The sequence below is a fragment of the Sturnira hondurensis genome, unplaced genomic scaffold (assembly GCF_014824575.4).
Source record: "Sturnira hondurensis isolate 20B ecotype Veracruz unplaced genomic scaffold, ASM1482457v3 Scaffold0009733, whole genome shotgun sequence".
Lineage (NCBI taxonomy): Eukaryota > Metazoa > Chordata > Mammalia > Chiroptera > Phyllostomidae > Sturnira > Sturnira hondurensis.
The window spans coordinates 547,043-574,985 of NW_028082364.1; the positions used below are offsets into that span (position 1 = coordinate 547,043).

Consider the following 27,943-nt stretch of genomic DNA (forward strand, 5'->3'; position numbering starts at 1 on the left):
GTGCTCTTTTAAAACAGAGCCGGCGGCCTATGTATACACACTCGTGATTGCACAATTATTGATTTCTAATTTGTACCCTGCTTACTTTCAAAAAGGCCCCGGCGTGGCAGGCAAAATAAGACAAAGACACAGTAAGGCCATTAAGGAAAATCAAAGATCAAGCCCGGAGAGGAAAAGGGATGGTTGATTATAGGCCGCACCTAGGTTAATATAGCTGCTTCAATAAAAAAAAAATTTATTTCGCTCTTAGCTTTCTGGCCACCGTTCAGAACGGGTCATGACGGGGTACACAGAGGACTGGAAGTACCTCATGCCCGCAGCTCAGTGCCCAGAGTGGATGCCAGGCTGCAAAGAGCACCAGGAAGGCTGTCTGCATAAGTGAGCGAGTGAATGAACGAAAGGCAGACCAGAGAACCAAAGCTCCCCGAGAGCACTGTTCGTATCGTCAGGTTTGCATCTCTCCTCTGTTCATCCACCCGCTCACACACGCCTGTGCAGGCCACGCTCCGTGCCTGGCCAGGTGGCCGGGAGCGGGATGGACACCAAAATGAGTCAGACGTTGTCCCTGCCTTCCTGGTGCAGCTCTCTGGCCTGGAGAAGAAGCTCGGTGTAATTCACATCAGTGTTTATCACAAACACTAGTTTTTCCATTGCGCCCAGAGAAAGAAGTCCGGGAAGGAGGTCGGGAAGACGGGGATTGTAGGAGTAACGATAGTTACCTTGGTGTTGCAGTCACATGCACTTTAACCTTAGAACATACATGTGCACCGTGATCAGACACAGCTCCTAGGGAAGGAGGTGGGAGGGAGGAGGGCGTGTCTCCTCCCTTTTCCTGATGAGCATATTTAGACCCAGAAGGGAAGGCGAATCCCCCACCTCCTACAGTCAGAAAGTGGCAGACAGGACAGGATCCTGGGCTTTCCCACGTCCCCACGCTGCCCAGCGGGGTCTGGCCCCAGCAACCCAGAGGCAGGTTATCGTTGCCTGGAATGCCCCCTGGGTCATGACCCACCCTGCACGGCACGGGCATCCCCTGACTGCACGGGGGGCAGCTTCGAGATCACAGCCTCCGTGGGCGGGAGGACCAGCCCACGTGACAGCCTGCAGTGACTGGACCACTCCGACCCCATTCGCTCAGAGCCTCCCAGCAGCCCCCGCCCCAGGCACCTTTGTGTACCTGGAAGGTGATGACGAAATGGCAGGTAAATAGCAGGTCGTCTGCTCTGTTTAGTGAGGAGCAGGCGGAGAAGGTGCAAGGCAGTGCTGGGTAGAGAGACGGCAGTTAGGTGAACAGTTCAGGAATGAACTCTACAGAGGAGCGGAAGTTCAAAATCGGGGTGATTTCACGGTGTGCCCCCTTGGCATTGCTCATTCAGCCCTACCAGACACTCGCTGTACTCATCCACCCTCCCTCCCGTCGAGGTGGATTCAGAGTGGAAGAGCAGGAAGGGAGGCGTATTCTTGCCCACATTAGGCACGTCAGCCAGGTGGCCTGAGCAAGAGAAATGGAATACACAGCAAGAGGAGATCTTGACAAAGAACTGGTGTGGCCTGGAGAAGGCCAGACAGGTCACTGTACCACCGACACACCAGCCAAAGCGGGCCTGTTCTCGTTCCAACAAAGTGCCCTTTGAAAAACACTCACATGTATAGTCTCGCTACGTGTCCAAGGATAGATATGGACAGAGATGTAGGGTCCTAATTCAGAACTCATTCTTAAGTGCGGACGCCAACATGTGTTTCATATTTCCCAGTTTATCCCAGAAACTACACGCGTTGTTTGACTGCACACGTAGGTATCAAACACACAGCCACGGCGAATGCGGACTGTGGCCACCACTTGGGTTCTTCCCCAGTAAGGTTAGAGCCTTCCCAGCGAGGCTGCAGATTTCGCTGCCCGACTGTGAAGCGACCACACTCGGTGTTGCTCTCCATTCAGAAAGGCATGCTTTGGGCAGCCCAGCTCATCCCGTAACGCACCCTAGTCAGTGCCAGCAGAACTTCCAGGCTCAAAACCATGGAGCTGTTCACCATCAATAATTAGCGCCTGCCCAACACCCACGGTGGGTGAATCACAATCCCCCTCTTGACATGCATCTCCAGCTCCCGAGCTTCCAAACTCTCACGCTGAATAAATGCACAGAGGCCTCTCCAACTCTTCCCTCCTCGATATATCCTGGACCATTCCAGAAGACAAAGCAAAATTCAAGGTGTTTCCTTCTGTTCTCACAAAATCATAGGCCTCCAGACCAAGGGCTCCCAGACTGGCACTGGCAGGAAGCAGGTAGCAGGCAGGCCTGGTCTGGCCAGCAGGGTGGTGACGTGGAAATGTCCAGTCCACACCCATGCCCTCTGGGCCCACTGGCAGTCTCCCGTGAGGACACTCGCCTCAAGCTCACTGCAGAGCATTTCCGCATTTCCTTGTGGTACGTTTCCTCCTTCCTTTCGAAGGAATGATCCACTACACTACCTTTGCCGCTTGTCCCTACTGGCCACTTGGGCCGCTGACCTCTGAAGGGATGGAGCAAGAAAGTCAGGCCTGGAGGGGAGGGGCGCACGGCACACAGACACCCTGCTCCAAATCTCCACGAGTGAGGCCTAGTGGCCAAGCTCCACGCAGCCCAGGGCTCCGCCCGTGAAGGCAGCCGGGCTCCATGTCACCACAGCGAGGCAAGACACCAGGGAGAGAACACAGTTCACGCTACTCACAGTCTGGTGAGCTTCGGGGTGCTCTGGAAAAGCAGTTCTGGAAGGACTTGGAGCTTATTCTTGTTCAGGCGTCTAAAGAGGAAGAAAAATGAAAGGATGTCAAGAGGACATTTAATCGGATCCAGTGCATAATTCACACACATTTCGATCAGTCGACGGGTGTTAGGATGCTTCAACGTGGGATGCTCAGCGTGGGCAAGGCGAAGCCCATCTTGGGGTGCTTGTGGCTCATCAAGTCGGAAATCCAGCGTCCGGCACAAATAATGCCCCCCTCCCCACTTATTACAAAATCATAAGCATGTAACTCTGAACTAGAACAGTATCACAGTCAAGCACACCATATGACATTTTAGGTGAAAGGTTCAAATTAAAACTACAAATTATTACACCCGAATTATTGGCCCACCAACCACACTCAAGCAGGCCTTATTTCTGCCAGACTCTACATCTAAGTACGGTCCCTCATTAGCAGGGACTCCACGCGGTCCTGCCCCTCCCCCATCAGGAGCCCAGGAACTACATCACTAACGATCACAACATTCTTTCCCACAAACCCCAGATAAGGCTTCTGGATTTTTCTCACCATGTGTGCCAGATCGCTGTGGCCGAGTGACCCAACTGGCATGTGCAATGGGTCCCTAAAAAGAAAATACTGGAGAAAATATTCCTGAAACTACACGGTGAGGGGGGAGGGACAGAGGGGAGTTGCTATAGGAACAGAGAAGAGGATGAGGAGGGTCACTGTGGGCTGGGGCCCAAGGGAATCCCGGCCGGACTCTGGACACCAGAGCAGAGGAGGCCGCAGCACGACCTTCGTGGGCTCTGGGCACTTCTGCCTCGGCGGGCGCCTTCCTCCATTAAAAAATTAAATGTTGTATCTTACTATTATGTTGATATGAAAACAAATATATTAGTATCCTGCATTATAACTTGGACTTTGACCTGAAAGCTCGTTTTTTTCTTCTAATTTTAGAAGAAGTTAAAATGTTCTCATGGGCCTGTGAGAGTACTGTGGGCCCTGGGCACTGTCCCCATCATGACCAATGAGGCAATTGGCCCTGGGTCAGGGACCATGGTCCAGCGGCTGGTTTTATCTCCAGTATGGCTGGAGGCGGCAGAGCCAGCCTCTTCCCTGGGAATGGTCCATGCTAGTACCACTGAAAAGGCGGCCACCTGCTTTCCGAGGGACATCGGAGCCATTGCTGTGGCCTCCACACAGACTGACCTCCTGCTAAAGAAGGAGGCCCTGTTCCGGGCTCACTGCCACGCCTCCCTGCCCTGGTACCTTACACAGCCTAACCTGCAAATGCCTAGACCAGGGTCCCCAGAGCTCCTGGCCCCAGAACCCTCAGAATCTCACTCCCGAGAATCTCCTGGAGGAAAAGAGCAGTGTCCGGCCGGGCTGAATCTCCCCACTTCAAGGGAACCAAGGCGTGCATTTGGTTACCTGGGAGGACTATAGCGTCCCATCTGAGAGCTAAGCAAACTGAAGGGGAAAGAAAAGGTGAGCTCCTTCGCAGCTTCTGGCCCCAAAGCCCACGCTTCCCCCACACACCAGGCAGATATTACTCCCTGGGTGGGATTTTGCTATTTCCCCCCTTTTATCCCAGGTGATGGCTAAAAATATCAGAAGGATGGGGGACGAGAAGGAGGTCACAAAGGGTAAAGCCTCTGAGAGGAGCTTTTAAGAGCTCGAAGCACAAGGCTGCTGTTGCCCCCCGCAGCGTGTGTACAGCCAGGCTACCCCCGGGACTCTGGCCTGGGCCGGAGTGGCTGGGTGCACACGTGCACTCACACTCACACCCTCCCCCCCAGGGTGGCCTGACTCCGGCACCCTGGCTCTGTTTTTTTCTAAGAACTGTAAATTATATTTTTCATTTACAGTTTATATTTGGTATTACTTTGTATTAGTTTCAGGTGTACAGCACAGGGTTTAGAGAAACATACACTTTACAAAGTGTTCCCCCCCCCCGCCACCATGTTCTTTTAGAAATTTCTTCTAAGTTGTGGTGAAAAAAACTTGCATTAACATAATGTTAAACATCTTAACCGTTTTTGAAGTGTACAGTTCAGTAGCGTTAAATATATTCATTCACACTGTTGTGCAACAGATCTCCAGAACATTTATGTCACATGAGGCAGAAACACTGTCCCCGCTAAACAAGCCCCGTTCTCCTCCCCCAGGGCCCAGCAGCCACCATCCCACCTTGTGTGTCTGTGAACTTGACCAGTGCTCTTCGCTCACTCCCGGTACCTGCTCTTTATGTGTTCCTGTCACTGAAGCGTAAAGAAAGGGGCAGCACCGGGGGGAGGAGAATGAGGAGGCATCTGGCTCCTTCCTCACAGCAGTCCCCCTCCAGTCAGTGACAAGTCCCTCTCAGTCACGTGGGAGCACTGGCCCCAGAGGCGGCGTGGTCCTACGACGGGATGGTAGGGTTAGGGTTCAGGTCCGCTCATACCAAGTTCTCACTGTGGCACTTGGGGGAAGTGACCTCGCCTGTTGAGCCTCCCTTTTCCATCCGCAAAATAACCCTACTCACTGGGCTGCTGTCAGTCTCAAAGGCGCAGGGTATGCAGTGGCGTCATGGTGGCGATAATAAACACGGTGCGTGTTGGGTCCCACCAGCGTGTCAGACACTCTGCTCCGTCCTGGGTGGGCAGGATCCCAGGAGCAGAGCTCAGAGGTGAAAGTCATTACTACCCGCGTCTTGTGGATGAGGACCGAGGCCTAGAGAAGCTGAGCGCATTTCACTGGGCCACAGTGTCAGGAAGGGGCAGAGGCAGGACTTGGACTGGGCGGTCGGGTTCCAGAGCCCTGGTTCCAAACCACCGCCTAGCTCGACGCCTCTCCATAAACGCAGCTCCCGGCCCCTTCCCTCCTCCACCCCAGCACAGACATCCTGCCACCCTGAGTGCATTTCCCTCCCTGAGAAGACTCTTGGAGGACCCTGAGGCCAGAATGGAGTCCCCATGTGGGTCTGTCTGGGACCACCCTCTACTGTCACAGCTGCACAAATCCTGGTGACAGTTACGCTCAGGCAGCCAACACTCCAGTCTAAGCAAAAACCCTACGACCCAGCGGACGGCTGCCTGCGTGCTAAAAGCCTAAACCCAGAGTCAAAGCTAAAAATAAAGCCAGCTTGGCTGTAGGAAGGGAAGGACTCGTTTTCAGTTCTTTGCCAGTATTTGTGGCTGGACAAAAATAAAAACACAACCAAATTTAGCCGCTCTGCTCTGCCCTGCTGCTTCGTAAACCCTGAATGAGGATCCCAGGGTGGCTGGGTTGGGCTGGCCTCTTCCCCCCAAAGCCTCGGGGTCTTTCCGTTTGGGCTTGGGCGGGCCACCTGCAAGGCCTCTGAGTCCCAAGGAGTTCCACGCTCCATTTCATTTCCAGTTCATTCCAGAATTAGTCCATGTTTACTGAGAATACCAGGCCAGCCTGGAAGGTGTATCTCAAATAGCTGATGAAGGTTCCAAGCTGTGTAAGGGGCACGTCTCATGTGGCTACCCTAAAAGTGGTTCCTGAGCAGAAATAGACACAGTGCAGTGCACCCCCTGAGAGGGGTGCCACCCCCTCTTCTGTCACCCTGGGCCTGGGTGTGGGATTCTCCTTCGGCGGTTCAAGCTGGAAATAAATCCATGATGCCTGGGTGGAGCTGAAATGGAGAAAACTGAAAGGGACCTATGTGAGGACAGACCTGAGGAGGTCAAGAAATGGGCCACAGGCCAGGTTGGGGATGGGAGAAAAGCCCATCTGGGTGTCCAAGCTCCTTCAGAGGTCAGCAGGCTTCCTCCGCTTTCCTGCTGGAGAAAGGGGGACCATCAACATCAAAAACCCACTGCCTGCTGGTTGCTTTACAGCCAGCACTGGGAGGCTTCAGGAAACAGAGGCTTGTGCGTGTAGCCCTGCCGCTGACCTTCCTGGAGGAGCGAGAGCTGATTAGAGGTTTACACCGCATTGTCTGTTGAATTCACTCATTTATATATCCATTCAACCACCCAACCATTAGTTTATCCATTCATCCAACCACTATCTGCCCATCCATCTGTCCACCCACCCAGCTACTCAACCATTCATTTATCTATCCGTCTGACATCCATGCATCTACCCATCCATCCACCCATCCATCCATCTCTGCATTCATTTTTCAATATAAAAGTACAAAGATGAATAAGATGTAGCCCTTCCTTGCCTCTGCATGAATAAACTTCAGATGAATAAGAATGTCAGATGCCGGGAGAGAAGCAGACATGGAAATGAAAAGCTACACCGTGATCCTGGAAGGAGAGTTACTGCAGGAGCACTGAGAAGGGGCAGCCACCCAGACCTCGGTGAAGGAAGGCTTCCCAAAGCAGGGTTTGGAGTCCACCTCTGAGGCATTGCTGTGACTCTTCAGGAGAAAATGGCAAGGGACTCAGTCTTTAGGAGCAGTAAGTGCATGGCCACAGAGGGTTGGGAGACCGAGGAACATGTGGGGGTCAGGCTCGCATCCTGGAACACTAGGCGGCTTGAGAAACCCAAGTGTTGCCGCTGCAGAGCCAGGCAGTCGTCCTAACACAAGGGCACTGCTGGGTCACCACAAAGAATCTGGGCTCTGCTGTTTACTGAGTCACGGGGAGCCATAGAAAGGGTGTGAGCAAGAGAATGATATTCTGGTCCAAATTTTAGAAACTTCTCTTGAACAGCAGTAAACCTGTTTTGAAAGGGGCTGAAATTGGAAGCAAAGAGACCGTTAAGAATTTCCTGAAAGTGGCTGTAGGAGGACCCGGTTGGCGAGGATGAGAGTGGCATTGGGGTGCGGGAGACGTACGTGACGTGTACTCTGCAGGGTTCTGTGACTGAACGCATCTGTGGGTGAAGAGTTACGGAACTGGGGGTGCTAAAAGTGACCCCCAGGTCCACTGCCTGGGTAACCTGAAATTACCAATCACCGCTGAAAGGACTAGGGAAGCGAGGACCACCACGCAGAAGATTCAGGGTTTTTATGTCACTGGAGCCTCTCAGACATGTTCTGACAAACAACAGTTGTAGCAGGAACAACACACACGAATCGTTTTACCATCTAATTCTGTCCCCCCTAAAAAGACTTTGACCTAGTTCTCTTAGTCACCCCATAAGAAGGAAACAGGCCTAAGAAGGTTAGGGCCCTTGCTCAAAGTCAAGTCTGACCAAAACCATGGTGATGAAATTTGAACCCAGACACCTGATCCTAAACCTGTGCTCTTAACTACTACGGGTAATAATGACATTTGAGTTAACTCCAGACTGTCTTGATTTATGACCTAACAGGAGAGTCCCATCTTCCCAGTACATTCGTAAGGTCCTTGGCAGTGGGAAGTCCATCCACTAGCTGCACTGTGTCCCAGCTTCAGCCGTCATGGCCCCGGGAGTGCGAGAGGGCCTTCAGGAAGGTCCCGCGAATTTCGTAAATAAATCATAAAGTAGGAATGGCCAATTCAGGGAGCCTGCAGAATTGTTAGCCTTCCTGGGCTAAGGGGAGCCATCCTTTGGGAAGGAAACAGGACTCCCAGAGGGCCCACTTGCCCGAGTCGGTCTGCAGCCTCCAGAATCTTCTTGAAGACTTGGCTTCCAGACTCACTGGCCTTACCGTCGGGCCAGCCATGAAGGGGATGGGGCTCAATGCTCCCCCTCACTAGGTTAGGGTAGGGGGGAGGCTTCTGGGGCAGAGAGAAGCATGGTTTGTCAGCAGCAGGCCCCAGCACCACCACACGGCACGTCCCTCCCTTTTCTCCAGGGCCTGAGGTAGGGAGACAACGTGCGCAGACTCCCGAAAGGCACCGGAATTGTCTGCTTTAAGCACTGAAACCAACTGGGTCTCCTCCAGGCGCTTTCCTAGGCAGCCTGGGTGATTTGCGGGTCTACGGGCACTTCAGAAACATGCCCCCATTGAAGCTACAAGGGCCGAATTGGCCTTGTTATTCAGAGCAGAAGCTCTAGGGCCCCAGCATGGAGGTGGCACCATCATCCATCAGGATGGACAGATGTCACATCAGGGGAACTCCGTGAGCAGAGTCAAAAGAGCAGAGAACCCTGATTTAGGGCTATTTCCACAGCTGCTTGTCCTAGCCACTGATAGCCTCATATTCTCTTGGTTTCTTCATTGGTCAAACAAATCAAATTCAGGTTTTCCCCTGGCTATGCAAATTTACATAATGCAAATTGGATGTAACCTGATCAGTTCGGTAAGAAACCTGACTTGTGATGGTTGTTGCTTTACCTCACTGTCTTTCTCAGAAACAGCCCCCACGTGGGTGGGAAGAAAACCTATCTGCGACCTCACCCAAGGCCACTTTTCTTGGGTGACTGATTCTTCTTTGCCATTGGCATTTCCTTTTTTTAAATTCTGTTTTTATTTTTTGATAGTACTTTTGTTGAGGTCTACTAGGGCTCCTTTTCAATAGCGCTTGAGGACCAAGCCACAGTTTGTTTTGATGGTTCAGAAGCAAGTCGACCTGAGTCTTGTCTTTCATGGAATTCAGCATTTGCTCAATGACATTTAAGTTGGCTCATGCCAATTCTGAAAATCTGTTATTTTTAATCTACAACTTCAAAATATCCTAGTAGCAATGAAGAAAACCTTTATTTTTGACATTTCTGTAGGAGAAATAACTCTGCTGTTATAGTCTCAAACTCTTGCCCATAAGCGGTTTTTTCCTCATCGAAGTTGGTGAAGAAAGAGAACCCCTTTAAAAAATAACTTAAAGTTTATTTTAGAAACACAGTTACTGTGAATAGCAAAATGGGCACCTCATGAGATCCCTGAGAAGGCCAAACGGTTTAACCGCTGCAATGAGCTTTGCAGTGTTTCTCCAAGACCCAGTAAACGCCAGCCGTGGCAGCTGCTGTTACCACCATGGTATCATCCCTAGATGCCCCGGGGGGTCAGAAATACAGGGTTTCATCTACTGATGACATCAGCACATCTATTTCTCTTTCATAGATGACTGTATTGGTCAGCAAGGCCATGGCAGTAACAAATGAACCCCCAAATCTCATTGGGTTAATACTGTAGACAGAGATTCCACACTCACATAAAACGCTTGGCTCCATCTCCTAAGATGCCATAGACAACTTGCGGCCTCCAAGGTGGCAGTGCCTGGGGAAGACAGGGAGGAAGGAGCCAACACCAGCTAACTTCCTTGACCTACTGGTGACACGCATTACTTCTGCTCTCTGCCTATTGGCTAGAACCAGTCACGTGGCCAAACCTAACTGCAAAGGAAACTGGGAAATCTACAAGGATACTTGGATATTTGGTGTGAACGATCATAATAGCCAACTTGTCTTAACATCAAAGCAATAATAATGATCTCTTTGTTCTCATGGTTTCTTCCTTTCTTCCTTCTTTCCTGTCAACACAGAGCACATATGGTATGCTAAGTGCTGTGTGAGATGTTTTATACACATTATCTCATTTTACTGTAAAATGACTCCTGAAGTAAACATTGTTATTGTCATTATTCTATAGTATTTACATAGGCACCGAGAGGGTATGGAAATTGTCCGAAGTCACACAGCTGAGAGATAAGGTTTGGTGTCCTTCTCATGAAAAGATGCTCAATATCGCTAGCTATCAGAGAGATGCAAATTAAAACCACAATGAGATACTACCTTATACCAGTCAGAATGGCCATCATAAACAAAGCAACAAACAACAAATGTTGGAGGGGTTGTGGGGAAAAGGGGAACCTAGTTCACTGTTGGTGGGATTGCAGACTGGTACAACCACTATGGAAAACAGTATGGAATTTTCTAACAAAACTAAAAATGGACCTGCCTTTTGACCCAGCAATTTCACTGCTGGGATTATATCCTAAGAACCCTAAAACACCAATCCAAAAGAACCTATGCACCCCAATGTTCATAGCAGCACAATTTTCAATAGCCAAGAGTTGGAAGCAACCTAGATGCCCGTCAGTAAATGAATGGATCAAAAAACTATGGTACCTTTACACAATGGAATTCTATGCAGCAGAGAGAATGAAGGAGCTCCTACCCTTTGCAACACCATGGATGGAGCTGGGAAGCATTATGCTGAGTGAAATAAGCCAGGCAGTGAAAGACAAATACCATATGATCTCACCTTTAACAGGAACTTAAACAACAAAACGAACAAGCAAGCAAAATATGACCAAAGACACTGAAATTCAGAACAGGCTGACAAGGACCAGAGGGGAGAGGGGAGAAAATTTCAGGGGAAAAAGGGAAGGATTCACAGAAACTAGTATAAAGGACACATGGAGAACAACTAAGGGGGGTAGAAACGGGAGGGAGGTGGGGAGCACAGGGGGTGGGCTGGGATGGAAGTGGGGGACAGAAAAATGTTCCTCAACAAGAATTCAATAAAAATAAATTTAAAAAAAAGGTTTGGTATCCTTCTGACACCAAAAATCTGTGCTTTTAACACCTTCATCATTCTATTTCCTTAACCCTTTGGTGCTTGGTTGACCAGGAGGCCTCACAACAGTCCTAGGAGAAAGGCCAGTAACAAGGTGTGTTTGCCACTTTATAGCTGGAGAAACTGAGTCAAAGCAGACCAGAAAACGGAACCTGTGCTTCCTTGTCCTTACTGTCCAAAGCCTAGTTAATGGTCTCACCCTCTGGTTTCAGAAAAAGGCTCTGAAGTCCCCTGGAAAGCCCTGCCCCAGGACAGGGCAAAGAGTCCCGAGCTATCTCGTAAGAATGTTTGTCTTTGTTTTCCCCTCTCAAACCTAAAGGGTCTGTCTGTGCAAAACTCCTCCCAGGGCAGTCTCAGGCCCCGCCTGCCCATGCAGATGACTTTGTTCTGAGGTACATACACAGGCTGAGGGAGCTCTGAGGCTCGTCCAGGATCTCACCTTGCTGGGATCTGGCTCAGGATCCAGCATGAAAGGAAAACAAGCACCAAGACCTCTCCATAATCCCTTTTGAACTTTCCCGCACCTCACACTGGACCAATTTTCCTCCAATTACACGGTTGTTAGGGAGAAAGCAGAGCACATCAGTGGCCCAAGCCCGCCTTGCTTCTGACCCCTGTCCCAGCTGCTGCCATATGCCAAATGCGATCCAGAAGATCTCGATTTCCAGGAGAGAAAGGGGTGAGAGAAGAGGGGCAGGAGTCCTGCCTGTGCAGCTGCTGGCTCTGCAGGCAGCGAGCAAGGGCCCTGAGCACCCTCTCGTTCCAGGACACAAGGCCTAAGTCAGTTTTTCATAAAACAATGCAGGGGACCCCAGGGCTGTGACCAACGGGCTGCTGCTTTATCTAGGACTGAAGTCGTGAGCAGGGATCTCTGGGGCTCCCCCATTGGACTGTCCATGGAACTGCATGAGTGCACAGAGGGTTCAGACTCCAGGAAAATGTGTCTAGGGTGGGAGAAACCACATTTATGCTTGTGTGTGAATGCACATACGCGGGCACACACGTGCAGCATACACTGTGAACATAACCCATGTGCAACTTAACAGAGTCAGGTATGTCCTCAGAACTGGCCAGATCCTTTCCGGACACCAGACCACTTGGCTGTGGTCAACGCTCAGATCCCTTCGCCTGCATTTCATTGTGGGGCCAGCAGGGCAGGCGGCTGCCCAGACTCAGGCGTCCGGTCTCCATCTCTCCTGGGTCTTTTCTGAGCTATCCTGGTCTTGCACGCCCTCTGCCTCGGGGTCTTGCACACCCTTCTCCCTCCTCCGGGATCTCACTTTATCCAGCTCCAGGGTGGCCGCTGCAGAGGCGTAAGGCAAAAGGTGTTTATGTTTGTTTGTTTGTTTGTTTGTTTTATCCTCACCTGAGGGCATTTTTTTCATCGCTTTTAGAAAGAGAGGAAGGGAGACAGAGACACCTCAATGCCAGAAAGAGGCATCCATTGGTTGCCTCCCATATACACCCAAACCAGGGACCGCACACACCGGGACTGGGGAGCCGAACCTCTAACCTAGGCATGTGCCATGGCTGCCTGTTGAACCTGCCCCCTTTCGGTCACAGGATGATGTTCCAACCAACAGTCACACTGGCCGGGGCAAGACGAACGTGTTTGGAAGGCGCAGCAGACAGGATTTGACGGCGGACTAGAGGTGAATTATGAGAGGGAGAAGTATTAAAGATGATGCAAAGGTTCTGCACCTGAAACTTTGGGACTGCTCTCACTGGAGCTGGGGGAGGACCGTGGGAAGAGCAGGTCTGGGGGGACCAGATTTGGACACGTTACATTTGATATGCCTATAAACACCCAAGGGTAGATACCTCAAAGGCCACTGGATATGCAAATCTAGGTTTCAGGGATAAGACCAAGATAGAGACATAGGTGGTATTTAAAGCCATAAACCTGGGCGTGGGTATCACAGGAGATGAAGAAAAGAATGGAAGGAATAAAGACTGAGTCCTGGGCTGCACTAGAGACCAGAGGTTAGAGGACACAGCCACCAACATGGTAGGAGGAGAATCCAGAGAGTGGAGCCGTGAGAGCCAAGTAAGAGAGGGCTCCAAGGAGAGGGGGAGGGGGCAGCTGGTCTGCTGAACGCTAGGATTGGGATGGCGTTGGATCTAGCCACGTGGCGTTCATCTGTGATCTGGGAAGCATAGCTCGGCGCACAGGTAGCATGAACTATTAACTCAAGTGGTTCGAGAAAGAGGGAGGAGAAAATCCAGGGAAAATAATCATTTTGAGGGGTTTAGTTGATAGCCAGCAGAGATACGGGGCCAAGAAAGGTCCTGTAGTTTTTATTTTTTAACATGAGGAAAATTGCAAAAGAATATGCTGTCGAAAGGGACCCAGAAAGCAAGGGAGAATTTTTAGAGTAAGGCTTGTTGAATAGGTGACGGGAACTTCCAAGGCAGGAGGGATGGCAATGCCTCTGACAGGTCCTCTGTGGAAATAGCAGGGGAGGCAGAGACCAGGGGAGAGTGCACGGCCGATGTGGTCGTGGGGTCTGAGAAAGTCTCTTCCGACCACTGCTCTTGTCCCTGTGAGAGAGGAAGCAAGATCCTCAGGAGGGACTGAGGAGGAGGCGCGGGGTGTCTGGTGACTGAGGAGAGGAAGTGAGAAACTGTTGTCTAGGAAGGAGCAAGAGAGTGAGCTCACTGTGAAGGGCCGGAGGACTGGCGGGAGGCAGCGAGTCACACTTGACGGTGGTGACCGTGAGTGGGGGGATTCGTCCACGCAGGCCTGTGTTTATTTTCCAGCCACATCCAAGTTGCCTAGGTGACAGCATGCAAACAACCCAAGACTGAACTCAGCCAAGGTTAGGGCTGGTCCAGGTAACCACTCTGGAGGAAGGTGGGGGCCAGGGCGCTGAGGGAGTGTGCCTGCAGTTAGAGTGAAAAGGACCGTGGGATCTCTGTTGGTTAAGGAAGTGAGGGAGGTTGCTGAGGTCTGAACGTCGGTGTCCCCCAGATTCGTGTGCTGAAATCCTACCCGGAAGGTGGCGGTCATAAGAGTTGGGGCATTGGGGAGCTGTTCAGACAGAAGAGAAACGCCCTCATGAGTGGGATGGGTGCCGTTATAAAAGAGGCCCCGGACGGCTTCCCTGCCCCTTCCGCCAGGTGCGGACACTGCAAGAAGACGTCAATCTACCAGCCAGGAAGTGGAGGAAGAGGGCTCTCAAAGACAATGTATCTGTTGGCATGCTGATCTTGGACTTCCCAGCCTCCAGAACCTTGAGAAATAAGTTTCTGGGGTTTATAAGTGACTGACTGTGGTATTTCATTAAAGAAGCCCAAATGGACTAAGACAGGGGTGATGAGGTGACCACGGGGCTGGGCTCAGGGAAGCTGGGCTGAATGTAAAGCAAAGCACCTCTCTGAGCTCTTGCTTCCGATGGGAATCAGAAAGAATCAGTGGGCTGGATGAGATGACCCCCGAGATTCCTATTCTATTGCCCTTCTTCTGGGGGTGGGGGGGGCGCCTGCTCGGATCCTAAATTCAGCTCTAATTGAGCTGTGTGTCCTTAAGATTTCACCTCACCACGTTTTGGTTTCCTTGTTGGGAAAATAGGAATGGTGACACCTATTAGAATGTCCATTCACATGTGAAGTGCCGAGACAGGCTGGATCGCTGTCTGTCTTGTTCACTTCAACTCGGAGCTTACAACAGTTTCCAGCAACTAGAATGTGAACAAATATTTGCTGGTTGGTTGGTTGGTTGGTTGGTAGAATGCATGAATGAGAAGATGGCAAACTCTGAATGCTTATAGCGCCACGTAAGTTGCTGTGCACTGGTGTCCAAGCACCTGTGGGCTGGCCATTAAAACCAGCGTATCTCGTAAGGAATCTTCTAGAGACTGTGGTCAGGTTACTGGAGGGCTGCAATTGCAACAGTGAGGATTAAACACCCCCACCCCCACCCCACCCCCGCCCCACAGTATTTGACACGGAGTCCCAAGAGTGTGGTGTCTGAGGCGCACACAGCTGATTTGTATGGTGGGGAGAGGGGGCAGGGGCACCTTTCGAGCTGAATGAAACCGGAGTCAGGGTGAGGGTCTCTTTACTTCGTGGGGCATTAAGGTGAGTTATCTATATCAGCAAAATGAGGGATGATAAAAGGAAAAGGCAGAAAGCCCCCCAAGACTAACTCCTGTCTGTGCTGCCTGGGAATCAACACAGGAGAGCTGTGCTGGGGGGAAGGGGACGGGGACTGAGAATTCTTTGAAGTTAGTTTTGCTCTGCAAAACAGTCCGTAAAGACAGGAAGCCTGCCCTGAGCAGCCTGCGGCTCATGTCCAGTCATTTCTACGAGGAAATAAGAGAAAACTACTTTAGGCCACCGAGGATTTTTTCCCCCTTACAATCCCCCCAAACAACACAGAGAAGCCGGTTCTAAATTGGAAGGCCCCAGCACAGCCCACCAGAGACCTTCTGAGTTCTCCAGGCCCTTCATCTGGGTCTCCAACCCCTCTGACCCATAGGAAGGGAAATGACAGATGCAAATTGAAGGAGAAATACTCTGGCTGGTCGATGTCATAGAGGGCAGGTGCGACTGAGTACAAAGTTTCTGGAAGTGTACTGTTTAAAACGATCCTGTTTGAACCCCCTGGCCTTTTCTTTAGTTTTAAGAAAGCCCAAAGGGAAAAAAAAATCAGAAAAGAAAAAAAGAAAAAGGCCTGACAGCAGAAGTTGCAAACATTCCCAGCCTGTGAATGACAAATTTCCCTTTCGTTTCTGTTCTAAACACTCGCCCTCGGCAAGCGCTGCTGAGACGGCTGGCTTCCCCGGGAGTTTATCTAGGTATCTAGAAACATGTCCACGGACCTCGCAACAGAAGGGACCTTTCAGCCTTCTCGGCCTGAGCCCAGGAATGTGACCAATTCTCCTCTGTAGCTAATTAGCATTTTACTTCCTCATAGCATTTTCTTCCTGGTTTAGGTCCAAGTTTGTTTGTTTGCTTGTTCCTTTATTTTATTTTTTCCCCCAGAAAAGGAAGATAGCCTGGATATACTTAGAACGGAGGGTGGAAAGGGAACAGAGTGCAAAAGCAAAGGAACACTTTTCAGATCGCATTACTGCTTTGATCTGATTGGATCTCCTTGGTCAATTCCCGACTTTGATCGCTTTTCCAGCCTGGGAAGAGTTTCTCAACCCTCTGGCTATTGCATTTGAACTGAAGTCTGCAGAACAGTTTAACAGCCCCTGCTCACCTCTCTCACTCCCACTCTGGGCCGGCAGACCCCCATCCCAACCACAGCTTAGAGATCCCGTCCAAACTTGTTGGCATCTCAAAGCGAACCCCAGATGTTCACTTAGTGAGAAACAAATGAATGGCCCAAGCTGCGGACTGAACCAGTGATCCTCACAAATAGGTTCCAGGTGTGCTGGCATCTGGACGGCCATCTCTCCTCTTCTCCGTTTTACATGCATGCGCGCGCGCACACACACACAATACCAGTTCTACCCTGAAAAGAATTTGACACCATCTCCAGATGTACAGCTGATGTAGAATGGCCAGGACTGATTACCTAACATGAATTACATCTTTTCGATCATGGACAAAGGCAAAGGGCTCCAAACTCATCCCCTTTTGCCCTCGATAATCAAAATCACGATACATTTGGTGTTCAAAATCAGCTGCGGCCTGATAGAACGTAGAACTGCACAACTATCTTAATTGGCACCAGTTTTTGTCGTCAACCTTGGCCACCTGTTGCATTTCCTATACAACTCATCTTACTGCAAATTCCACAAGCCCCTACAGTTTGCCCACCTGGGGCAAAGTTGGGGAAGGAAAACGAGAGAAGGCAACATCTCTGACCCCAAAGAACACACGGTCCTGTTGAAAAGCAAAGTTTAAGCTACTTAATTCATAAATTAAAAAAAAATTCAAGGTTTACTAAATGCCTATTCTACGGCATGCCCCGGGGACCCACAACCCAGCAAGACCCTCTCCTTAAGGAGCTTACCGTCAGTGTGGTGGGGGAGAAAGCCAAGCAAACACATCGATGACCACGTGCTCACGTGATGTGTGCTTAGAAAGAAGGAAGTAGAGCGAGCTGTGGAGGAGTCTTCATGGCTTCGTGGGAGAGGCAATGTCTGACCACCATCTTTAAAGAAAAGGAGGAATGAGCCAGGGAATGAAAAGTAGAGAAAGAGCAGAGAGAACAACATGTGGTGAAAGGCCCCGGGATGGGGATGCCACAGAAACAGCCCAAGTTTGATGTGCAGAGTGAAGGACGAAGGCACCTGTTCGGTCAGCAAAGAGGGACTCGGCAGACACAGGCTGGGTCGGGCTGGAGGCACTTGGGAACCAAGTTGGTAAGACCAGCACACACAAAAGGATGCGAGAAGCACGAGCTGACACACTGGGCGATGGGCTTAGCCTATAAGTGAAGTAGGAAGGGAGAGCCAGCTAGGGGCTAGGGATGGTTGAGGAGGCAAGTCTTAAAGGACAGGAAGAAAGGAGTAGGGTCTTCCAGGCCCAGAAGGCAGTATGTGCAAAGCTACGGGGCCAATGCATTTCCATCACAGATATGTAGATAGCAAGGGGACCATCATGATCCCAGAAACGGAAATATGTAGAGATGAGAATAAAGACTAGTCAGGTGATAAAGCTGCAGGGGTTTGTGGGAAGCCAGTACCAGTATGTCCCCAAATGAAATTAAATGTCTTGGGACTTCAGACAATAAATGCACAAGCATGTGTATTTCAATCAGCATTTTTTTATGTTTCCAGAAAGATTTATAACTTTCATGGTCATTACTACTTGAGATGAGGCTAAGAAAAAAAATTTAGTTGGCATATAGTCAAATTAAAGAAAATACTAAATAATAACAGTACAGGCACAACACAGATTGACCTGACCGTGATGAGGGCATAGAAATTATTGGCATCGGAGAACCCCATATCACTAAATGGCTGCTCACTGAGATTTCTCAAGCAGGACCTGCATGAAGAAAGGGCCCCCATCAGAAGGAAACGCAGGGTGAGTTGCTGGGGAAAACAAGGGTGGGGGGTGGGAGAACATGACCGAGACCATTCGGTGAGGCAGTATGTGAGTTGAAGGGGAACAAAGGAATGCTCAAAAGAAACAGGAAGATGACGAGGTCAAAGTTGATGACATAGGATGAGGTCAGCTGTGATAGAGAGAGAACATGGGGGATTGGTTTATTTCTAATTTCTTCCCTCCTTCTCTGCTGTAAAATATACACCCAAGACTCTGGCCAAGTGTCTTCACAGCGTCTCCCAGTGAAGTGGGCCAAGTGCATGTCCTTGACCCACTGATGTTGGGCTTGGCCGTGGAACTTGATTTGGCCAATAGAAGGCAGCGAGGTGAGGTGAGCACAGGTTTTAAACGTGCTTCTGTGACTTGCCTTGATCTCATCTCTCCTTCCATCTGCCGTGAGAAAAATAGGCCAAGAAGAGCCACCAGCCCCAAAAGGAAGAGAAGTCACATGTAAGACCAGAAGTAGCCTACAGCCTGATCCAGGCCCAGCGGAGTCTAGCTGAGATCAGCTGACATCAGCCAGATCCAGGCAGCCCATCATCTGTAAGCAAGGAACATAAATATTTACTTTTGTAATGCACTAAGATTCTAAGGCCTTTGGATAGAGAGAAATTTGACTGATAGAGAAGAGGAGGAGGAGTTGAGTTCACGTACGCAATAGCCTCCTGACTGGTCCTCCTGCTTCTGCTCTCGCCCCTCTGCACCTTATTCTCCACTAGCAGCTAAAGCGAGCCTCAAAAAACCCACATTCATCAAGTCCTTCTTTCACTCTCTGTTCCCCACCCTTCTCCTCTACCCCTCACACTTCGCCTCCTTCCTCTCTCCCACTTCACTCTGCTCCCACCACACGCTTCCCTGATGCTCCCGGGGCACACACCAGGGTGCCCCTGCCCCTGGGCCATTTCTTGCTTTCCTCTTCCTAGAAAAAAAATCCTGCGGCTATCCAAATGGCTAATATCTTCACCTCTTGTCTTAAAGCCATGGAATGACTGGCCCATGCTGCTCTGGGAGGTATCCAACTGGACATCTCTTCATGGATGTCCCACAGGCATGTCCAGCATGGACACCATCCTCTCTCTCCATTACAGACTTGCTTTTGCCCACGGGGCCCCCGTCTCAGGGAGTGGCCCTCTTCCAGGCTTCACTCCTTTTCACTTGACATTCTTCACATGCAATCAACCGCTAACTATGAAAATTGCCTCTTGAATATGTCTCCAAACGATTCTCTTCTCCTAACTCTGCTGTCTCTCCCCTAGTTTAAGCTATCGCGGTCTCCTCCTGCATTAGTGAAATGATTGGAGCCGCTGGCCTCCATGCCTCCGATCTTGCTCCTCACCCTCCCACTCAACTCTTAAGCCCAACCTCCATATTCCAGGTGGACTGATCTCCCTATTATGTTGTTCCCCTGCTGAAGAGCCTTCAATAGCTCCCCACTGCCCTCCAAAGATCATCAAAACTTCTTCATCCTACTGGTGAAGCCATGTGTCCTCTGTCACTCCAACTATGATGAATTTCACTCAGCCCCTGAACATACCCTGCTCTCTCACCTCTGTGCCCTTGCACATGTTATTCCCTTTTCCTCTACTTCTCTAACTCCGATTTAGCCTGCAGGCCTCAGCGGAGCTGACAGAGCATCTTCTAGGAAGCCTGTCTGATCCTCCTCTCTATTCTGACGGTCCCTCTGAAGTTTTTTAACCGCACTGTACTTTCCTACTGACTTGCCTCTTTTATTAGAGTGGGAAGGCCATACTGAAAGTGCTTTCTAGATCAGGGTTGGCAAATGTTTTCTCTAAAGAGCCAGGCGGTCTTTACTTTAGGTTGTGCAAGCCCTGAGCAGGTCTGTCACAACTGCTCAATTCTGCCAGTGTCGTGTGAAACTGGCCTTTGATACACAATACATAAACAAACGGGCGTGGCTGCGTTCCAATAAAACTTTATTTACAAAATAGGCAGCGGGCCAGATTTCACCCACAGGCTGCCGTGTGCCCACTCCGCTCTGGATTGTCACTGCAGCCCTGAGGCTGGAAGAATACCCTGCACAGGGAAGGGGCTCAATGAAGATTTCTTGACTAAGGAAGGAAAGGCTGAATGAATATGTGAGTAAGTAAAGGACACATTTCAAAAGCCGAGCTAAGCGGTTTTTTTTTTTTTCAAAAACGTCTTTCCTAGAATCAAACTCATGCTTTGAGAACTCTGCCTTTTCTTGTTCTCTCATGTCCAAACCCCTGCCTTCCCATAATATTTATTGAGTGCTACTCTTTTAAAGACTTTATGATGATTCATCTATTTTATCCTCAAAATAACCCCAGGAGCTATGAACTACTACCTTCAATTTCCTTAGGAGGAAGCCTTGGAAAGGTTCCTCAATGATGGGCCCTGCCTTGCCCCTGGCAGACACCCTCCTACGTTAGGGACCCTTGCCCTGCCTGCAGTAGAGCCCCTTGGTTGGGCTTCCTCCCCCAACATCTTCGAGGTCAGCCTGGTTCCACGCCTCCTTTGACCTGCTTCACCTGTGCACACACTCCCAGCCAGGGGTCGGACAACCCTAATGGAGCCCCACCGACTGCCTAACCCTCTGAATCCCTTACTCACGGTCTCACGGTCCGATGCTGCTTGACTCTCTCCCAGGGGCTCCTCTTGGCTGAGTCCCACTGACCCTTTGAGCCCCACCCTATCACTTTCTCCCTTTCTCACCTTTTTTTTGCTCTTCAAGGAAGTTTTAACACCAGCCAGGTGTGTTTTGAAGGCCAACACACAATTAACTGTATCTACAATTTGAAAAGTGTGAGAAAAATCCAGAGACGAGAAATGCCGTGCTAGAAGCAGTAGCAAGTGAGCGGTCTTCCTGTGGAGATTCGGCCAATTACCAAAAAGGCTTCCTTTGGCTGAAACGCTCACCATTGAATCCGACTCAAGGAAGAACACGCTGTAACGTTAAACCCCAGAGGGCTGTTCTCTGCTCCGAGGCCCTGATTTCATCTATAATTCCTTGATGAGTATCTGAAGTATGTTTCCCTGGAGGATTTAAGGGCTCCCAACAAAAGCAGATCCTTCATTGAGAAGCTGGAGGCAGCGCTCTCAGCCTGAATTTGTTTTCTCCCCCTTCTCCGGACAGGGGTCTCTGCCTCTCGGCCTGAACTCAGCAGCCCCCGGCTGCTCAGGGAGATGGTCTGAATCTGACTTATGAGCAGGTAGGTATCGCCGTGGCGGGATGCTCGGCTTGGGATGCTAATTGCTCATTAGCCATCTGGGCGTGCTGCGCCTCGGCGAACGGACAAGAGAAAATGTCAGCCGCCAGTACCTGGGAGTCCAGCTACCGACACACGTGGAAACCATCCAAAGGAGACCTCAGGTTCAATCCGCAGCTTGGCCACATATTCATTTCTCACTCAAATAACATCTGGCTTTCATTTTTTGGTGACAACTCGTTTGGACGGGACCTTGAGTAGGTTAAAAAAAAAAAGTAGACTTTCCGCTCTTCCCCCAGCTTTCGGGAACTACACTTTGTCTAAGCTCCTCTGTGAGCCGATGGTGTGAATAAGGAATTGGTGCGGGGAATGGGGAGCTCAGGTAAAAAACAGGGAGTTATTTGTTTCTTCTCATTAAAAGATGAGGACTCTGAGGCATTCACACACTACGCACTTGTCTGCAGGGCAGAGTGACTCTGGAGAACACATAGAAAATTATAATACCTGAAGTTCCCAGGAGTCCACAGCAGAAGTATCTGGCAATCCTTATGGACTCTGTGGCCAAGGTGTTTGGAACCCCACTACAGAATGACTGGGTTTCGGACGCATGTGTGACTTGTGCAGTGACCCAGACATGACACATTGCCACAGTCTGCAGGTCCCAGAAAGAGCTCGTGGCCCTGGCTGCTACAGCCTGGGGTCCCTGGGGGCCCTCGCTAGAGCATGAGCTCTGTGAGGTTGGGGACACTCCTCTCTCTTGTTCTTTACTGCGGCCTCAACACCCAGCAGATGTCCCCTCGCAGTAGTCTCTCACAAGTGTTTGCTGAATGAATGAGCCAATGAAGACAATGCCATACACAGGTTTCATTGTGATTCCAGACCCTACCCATGACTACGCGTCTTCCAATGTATACCCAGAATATTTCCCATAGTCCTGAGGGGTGGGAAGTTACTAGCCGTATGGTAAGGAAGGTTCCTTGAGACAGACAGACACTATTCCTTACTCACGGGAACCCCCAGAGCAGAGCCAGACCGGGAGCCCCTGTTTCTTGGCTCTCCTGCTGGGGCAGTTCTGAGGGGGAACTGGGTGGGGTTGCACAGGCAGTGAGACTTTGGCGTCTCGCAACCAAACTTGAAATGTCATTCAGGGCCTACTACGTGCGGAGTACACAGTGCTACGTGTTTTGGAGATTTCAAAGGAAAGGAAAGGAGGGAGATAGTATTTGCTCTTGGACCCTCAGAGATCTTCTCCGAGGCCATGCTCTTCTCTGCCACAGACCATTTGCACATGTTGCTGAATCAGTTGTGTGCACGCCCTTTGCACCTCCCTGCATGCTTCTGAGTAGCTTCTGACCTTTGCTCCACTATCGCTATCTCAGGAAATCCTTTACCCCACTGGACTGGGCCGCCCCCCACTGCCTGGTTGCCTTTATGCAGAGAGGTACTCCTTCTGCACAGTACTTACTACAAGTATAATTTTCTATTGATTTTTTTGGCGATTATTCGATTAGCATCTCTCTCATACTACCCGCATTGTCCCATACAGTATTCCATGAGCCACATGTGGCTATTTACATTAAAATTAATTAATATTAAACAAAATTAAAGTGTCTTGGCTACCTTAGTCACATTTTCAGTGCTCCACAGCCACGTGTGGCCAATGGCTCTCATACAGATGGTAAGGAGGCAGAACGTCGCCAGGAGGGCAGGACACCCCACTGGATGGTGGTGTCCACGCTGTGCACCCCAGGAAGACAGGCACCAGGACGGTTACCGCCTCCATCACTTGCTGCCGTAAGTGGCACAGTGCCTACCATATAGTGACTGACTGCTCAGGAAACATTTGCTGAACGAGTGAGTGGGACACTTGACGACTGAGCAAAGGAGACGGATGTGTAAACTAGAACACAAGGCTGCATTATTCAGCGCCACAAGGGGCCCAGAGGACAACAGTATCATGGAGCAGAGGGTTTAGTGGAAGAGACGACATTTGTGTTGGGCTTTGAGGAATGGGTAGGAGTCTGACAGCAGAGAAGAGGTGGGATATTATGAAAGGTGAAAGGGCACAGCACTTGAGCGGGGCCTCGGAATCAGGAGAGTGTGTCCTGCCTGGGGAAGAGCGAGAATTCCTCACGGAGGCTACATGGGTGTTTAGAACAAAGGACTCGGAAGGGCATCCTGAAAAACATGGCCTTAATTCGCATGCAATTTCAGGTAAGATTATTGCCCACCTACTATGTGCTAGTGCTAAGGGATGTGCACATGGTCTCATTTGATATTGGTCCCATCATGTTGAGGTAGGTATTATAATGATCTCTATTTATAGATGAGAAAACCAAGGTCCATATGGGCCATTGGGCTTATATGGCTTAAGTAACCTGAAAAAAGTCATGTGGCTGACGAGTAGCAATGATGTGGTCACCGGAATAAGCTGTATAAAGGTAGGGATAGTCCCGTCTCCATGGCATCCCAGCACCTGGCTCAGTGCTGAAACACACGAGAGGGCTGAGGGAGGGGTTGGACACACAGCTGATGAAGCGCGTGTTCGATGCTGCAGTAGAGACGGACAGAAAGGAGAGAGAGGCGGCACTGCAGAAGGGCTGGCAGCGAGAGCAGCGGGTCCAGTCCTGGCGCCCAAACTAACTCTCTGGGTGACCTTGAGTGGGTCTCTCGACCCTGTGGGTACATCACCTGACCAATGGCAATAATAATAGCACCTTTGCTGGACAGCGGTAAGAGCTCAATGAAGTGGATAATTCACATACCAGCTACTACATACACAGTGGCTGCATCATTAAGAGGTGATCAGGGCCTTGCCCTTCCACCAGGTTGTGAAGGGGAGAGATGTCAGAAATATTATGCGGTCAGTCTGGGATTTGACTACCCAGGAAAGCTGGGGCCAAGGAAGGGATCGCTCCTGAAAGGATCTGAGCCCGGGAAAGAATGAAAGGCGAGCTGTGGCCATGATCAGAGGTGGAGGCACAAGAGAAGAAGAGGTTTGGATGCAAAATAAAGGTCATGGTGACTTCTCCTGGGCCCCAAACCCAGGAACCCAGCCAGGCCCAGGAATATAATAGCCACGTCCAAGGGCACGGATGGGTCCTCTTTCTCAGTCAATGAGATCGACTCTAGACCCACAAGAGAGGGGCTACTCTGCCTGACTTTCTAAGAGTAGAGCAACCACCTAAAGCATTCCCTACAGCATCACATTAGTGTCTCACTCGCCGAGAGCCCTGCAGGACACTGTCTTCGCCTTAAGTGGGTAAGCTGATGGCTTCCAGGCAACTGTGCATGAGGTCAAAGGTTAGACACAGAAAAACAGAGATATAAAACACGGAGCTATGGCTGGGTGGCTCCTTGGTCGGGTGCCTCGTCACATAAAGCACGGTGCAGGGACGGGCTTCATCAGCATCCCCGGGGAGCTAGGGAGAAATGCGGTGTCTCGGGCCAAGCCCTAGAAATGCTGAACTTGCCTGTGCCTATTAGCCGCGTCTCCAGATGACTCACGAGAACATTAAAGTCTGAGGGTTGAGGGCTCTGCAGACGGGCAGCCCACCTTCTGGTTCTGCACTTACCGCATCTGTGACTTTCGGCAAATGATTTAACATCCCCAAGCATCCAATTCCTCATCCAGGCAAAGGGGAAAACAATCCAACTGACTCACTGGGCAGTTCTGAGGCTCACCCAAGATTATGCATATGGAAGTCATTAACACAGAGCCGGTAACCGGGAAGAGCCCAATTAATGCCAACAACGGTCATTAAAAACTCAATGCCCAAGATAGGAAGCAGACCGATGGTCCAGTTGACTGCTCTTCAGGCTATAAAATGCTCCCAAAGAAATGAATCGGTAAAACTAAGATGACTCTACCACCAGCCCCGCCACCCTCCCCAGATGCACGTATGTGTCACCCCCAAAGTTGGAGGCCCCGCCCTGCAGAGCACTTGAATCAGATCTGGCCCATCTTCTTGGATTCATAGTTCAAGACAGACAAGATTAGGCCCGGAGCCAACACAAACACTGAAACAAGCCCCGAATCACTCTCCAGATTAGATCAGCAAACACCAGGGCCACGTAGGACGCATTCTCCCAGGACGGAGGCAGATGTGAATGGGCTCAACCTCGAGCCCTGCCCAGCAGTGGTTTATGGCCAGAAGCAACACAAGGCCCAAAGGACCAACTGACCGTACCTTTGGTTCGCAACAGGTAGAGTAAGTTTCCAGAATAACAGTAGCAACACTATCTAACCTTTCTCAAGTGTTAACAGGCAATTTTCTGAGGGCTTTATAGGTTTTAACCAACTGAATCCTCTCAGCAATTCTATAAGGCCCAGACCATTATTCACCTCATTTTACAGATGATAAAACTGAGGCTCAGAGAACTTAAGTGACTAATTAAATAGCTTATATCACCACCAAGAGGCAGAAGAACTACCTAGGTTGGGTGCAGAACGCATTTCTCACCTGGTCTGTGCCTTCGTTCCCCATCCATGGCTCTCCTGCTCTATGTCCACCCTCTACGGCCAGGAGCTACCTGTGCTGCCCGGAGAAGGCAAGGCTGGGCTGGCTGAGACAGTAGCAAGGGGGCCCACCCGCCTGGGAGGGATGGATTCCAGGCCCCTCCTGAGTGCTTCTCATCTTGCTCAGCCGCAGCTACAAGCAAGCGGTGACACTTTCTGGGACGCCTATTACTATCCCGAGAAACGGCAACACGGAAATTTAAAAGATGAAATCACGGAGGCAGTTTATCCCCAGGGGTACGAAGACAGGCATCTGTCAACAGAGGCACGCGACTGCAGGTGAGTGAGTGTTCATTGAATGGCTCCTTCCTTTACTGCTCTCGGAGGCCTTTCAAGGCCTCAGGTTGTGAGAAAGTCCCCAGTGGCAGGGACCTGACGTCCTGTGTGTGCTGAGGCAGATGCGGAGGCACACGCGGGGCCTCTGACGTCTGTCCTGGGCCTGCCTCTTCAGCCTGGGCTGCTCACTCACACACCAGACGGCCAATCCGAGGGGCCCAGGGGCTCCCTCCCATCCCAGCCCCAGTTCTGGGCGTGTCTCCTGGTTCCCCTCCTCAGACATGGCGCTGCTCTCACCCCCAAATCCCACTGTACCCATGGCTTTCCTGTCGCTGGGACCCCACGCTGTGGTGGACACTGCCGTGCCCTGTGCGGCCAATGCCCCAACGAGGCCCCCACAGGCAGAGATAAGATCCTGAAACCAACCCACTTGCCAGCAGGCCCTCTTCATTCACACACTGGCAGATGGATCCCAGCTGAGTGCAAGAAAAGTCTGAATCTGGAGGTTCAAAAAAAAACCCAACTCCCAGCCCATAGAATGTACAGCACCAAGAAGACGTGAGGGTGGAAACTACAGACTCTGGGTGATGATGATGTGTCCGCGGAGGTTCACTGTTGTAACGATGACCCACTCTGGCGGGGGTGCTGACATTGGGGAAGGCTGTGCGTGCGTGGGCACCGGCGGTGTCTGAGAAATCTCCGCCCCTTCCTCCCGATTTTGCTTTGAACCTAAACCTGATCTAAAAGTAGTCTTAAGGATTTTTTAAAATCCAAAAAAATAATTTTCAAATGGTTAGAAAAAACTGGACCTGAGACAGGCCTCGGGGATATGTGTTTTGGCTGTGAGACCTCCTGGCTGTCTTCAACCACACCCAACAAAGGGTTCTCTTCTCCATCTACGGCTGAAGCTCTGGTTGCCGTATGAGGTCTCTCTCTGTCTCTCTCTCTCATGTACACACATACACACACTCATAGGTTTACACAGAATAATAATTTCTGGAAGCATGCAAAAGAAATGAGACAACGGCTACATCTGGGAAGGGGAACCAAAGCTCATGTAAAGCAGAAACATGTTTTATCGACTTCTAATAATCCTTCACAGTTTTGTACCCTAAGTATGTAGTACCTGCTCCTCTTGATTTCAACCACAGTCAATAGTAACAATTAGAAAACGTGGCTGAGGTGAGAGAAATACGGTCACATCATGAGCTCACATGAAACTGGTTCTTCAGACCAACCCCTTCCCCCCCCGGGGCCCAGTGCGTGCCTGTCCACAAGGAGGAACAGCGCCCTTCAGGACAAGCGCTTGGCATCCACCTCGGTCCTGCCACCCACAACCGCTCCCCCTCTGGTGCCCAACCCTGCGCTTTGCCTCTACTTCCAGCTGCCGCTCTTTGTTTTAATCAGTTGACCTGGTCTCTTAGGACAAAGGAATTGGCCCAGGATGTGCCCTCAGGCTTTTGCACAGAGTGCTGACTCCTGGATCCCAGACCCCGTGCCCCCCGGCCCCAGTCACGGTGAGGGGTCAGGGTTCTAGAATCTACTTTCTGTATCAGGCACAGGCCTTGGTGCTGGTTCCTGATTTCCTCATGCAACCCAACTGAAGGTCTTTTGGAGCTCCAAGTGGAAAAGTAAACCTGTGTAGAGATCAGGGTCCAAAATCCTGACTCATATGGACAGAAGACAATCTCATGACTAACTCAGCAAACACGGCTCAGAAAGTGACTGCTTCCCCTCCGGCTGGGGCTGTTTGGCTTACGCGCTACTTCTTCCCATTCAACAGGTTGTCGTTCCGTGAGCACCAATAAGGGGGGTGGCATCGT

The 27,943-nt window shown here is 50.5% G+C and overlaps 1 protein-coding gene across 2 annotated transcripts in view; it reads right to left on the reverse strand.

The window, feature by feature from the left end:
* SLIT3 (slit guidance ligand 3) overlaps positions 1-27,943 on the reverse strand; it is a 529,219-nt gene that overhangs the window by 429,477 nt on the left and 71,799 nt on the right. For both annotated transcript variants that reach the window (XM_037057739.1, XM_037057738.1), the window contains exon 4: positions 2,710-2,781. In XM_037057739.1, coding sequence (XP_036913634.1) covers positions 2,710-2,781 — 72 coding nt within the window. The remainder of the gene's footprint in view (positions 1-2,709; positions 2,782-27,943) is intronic.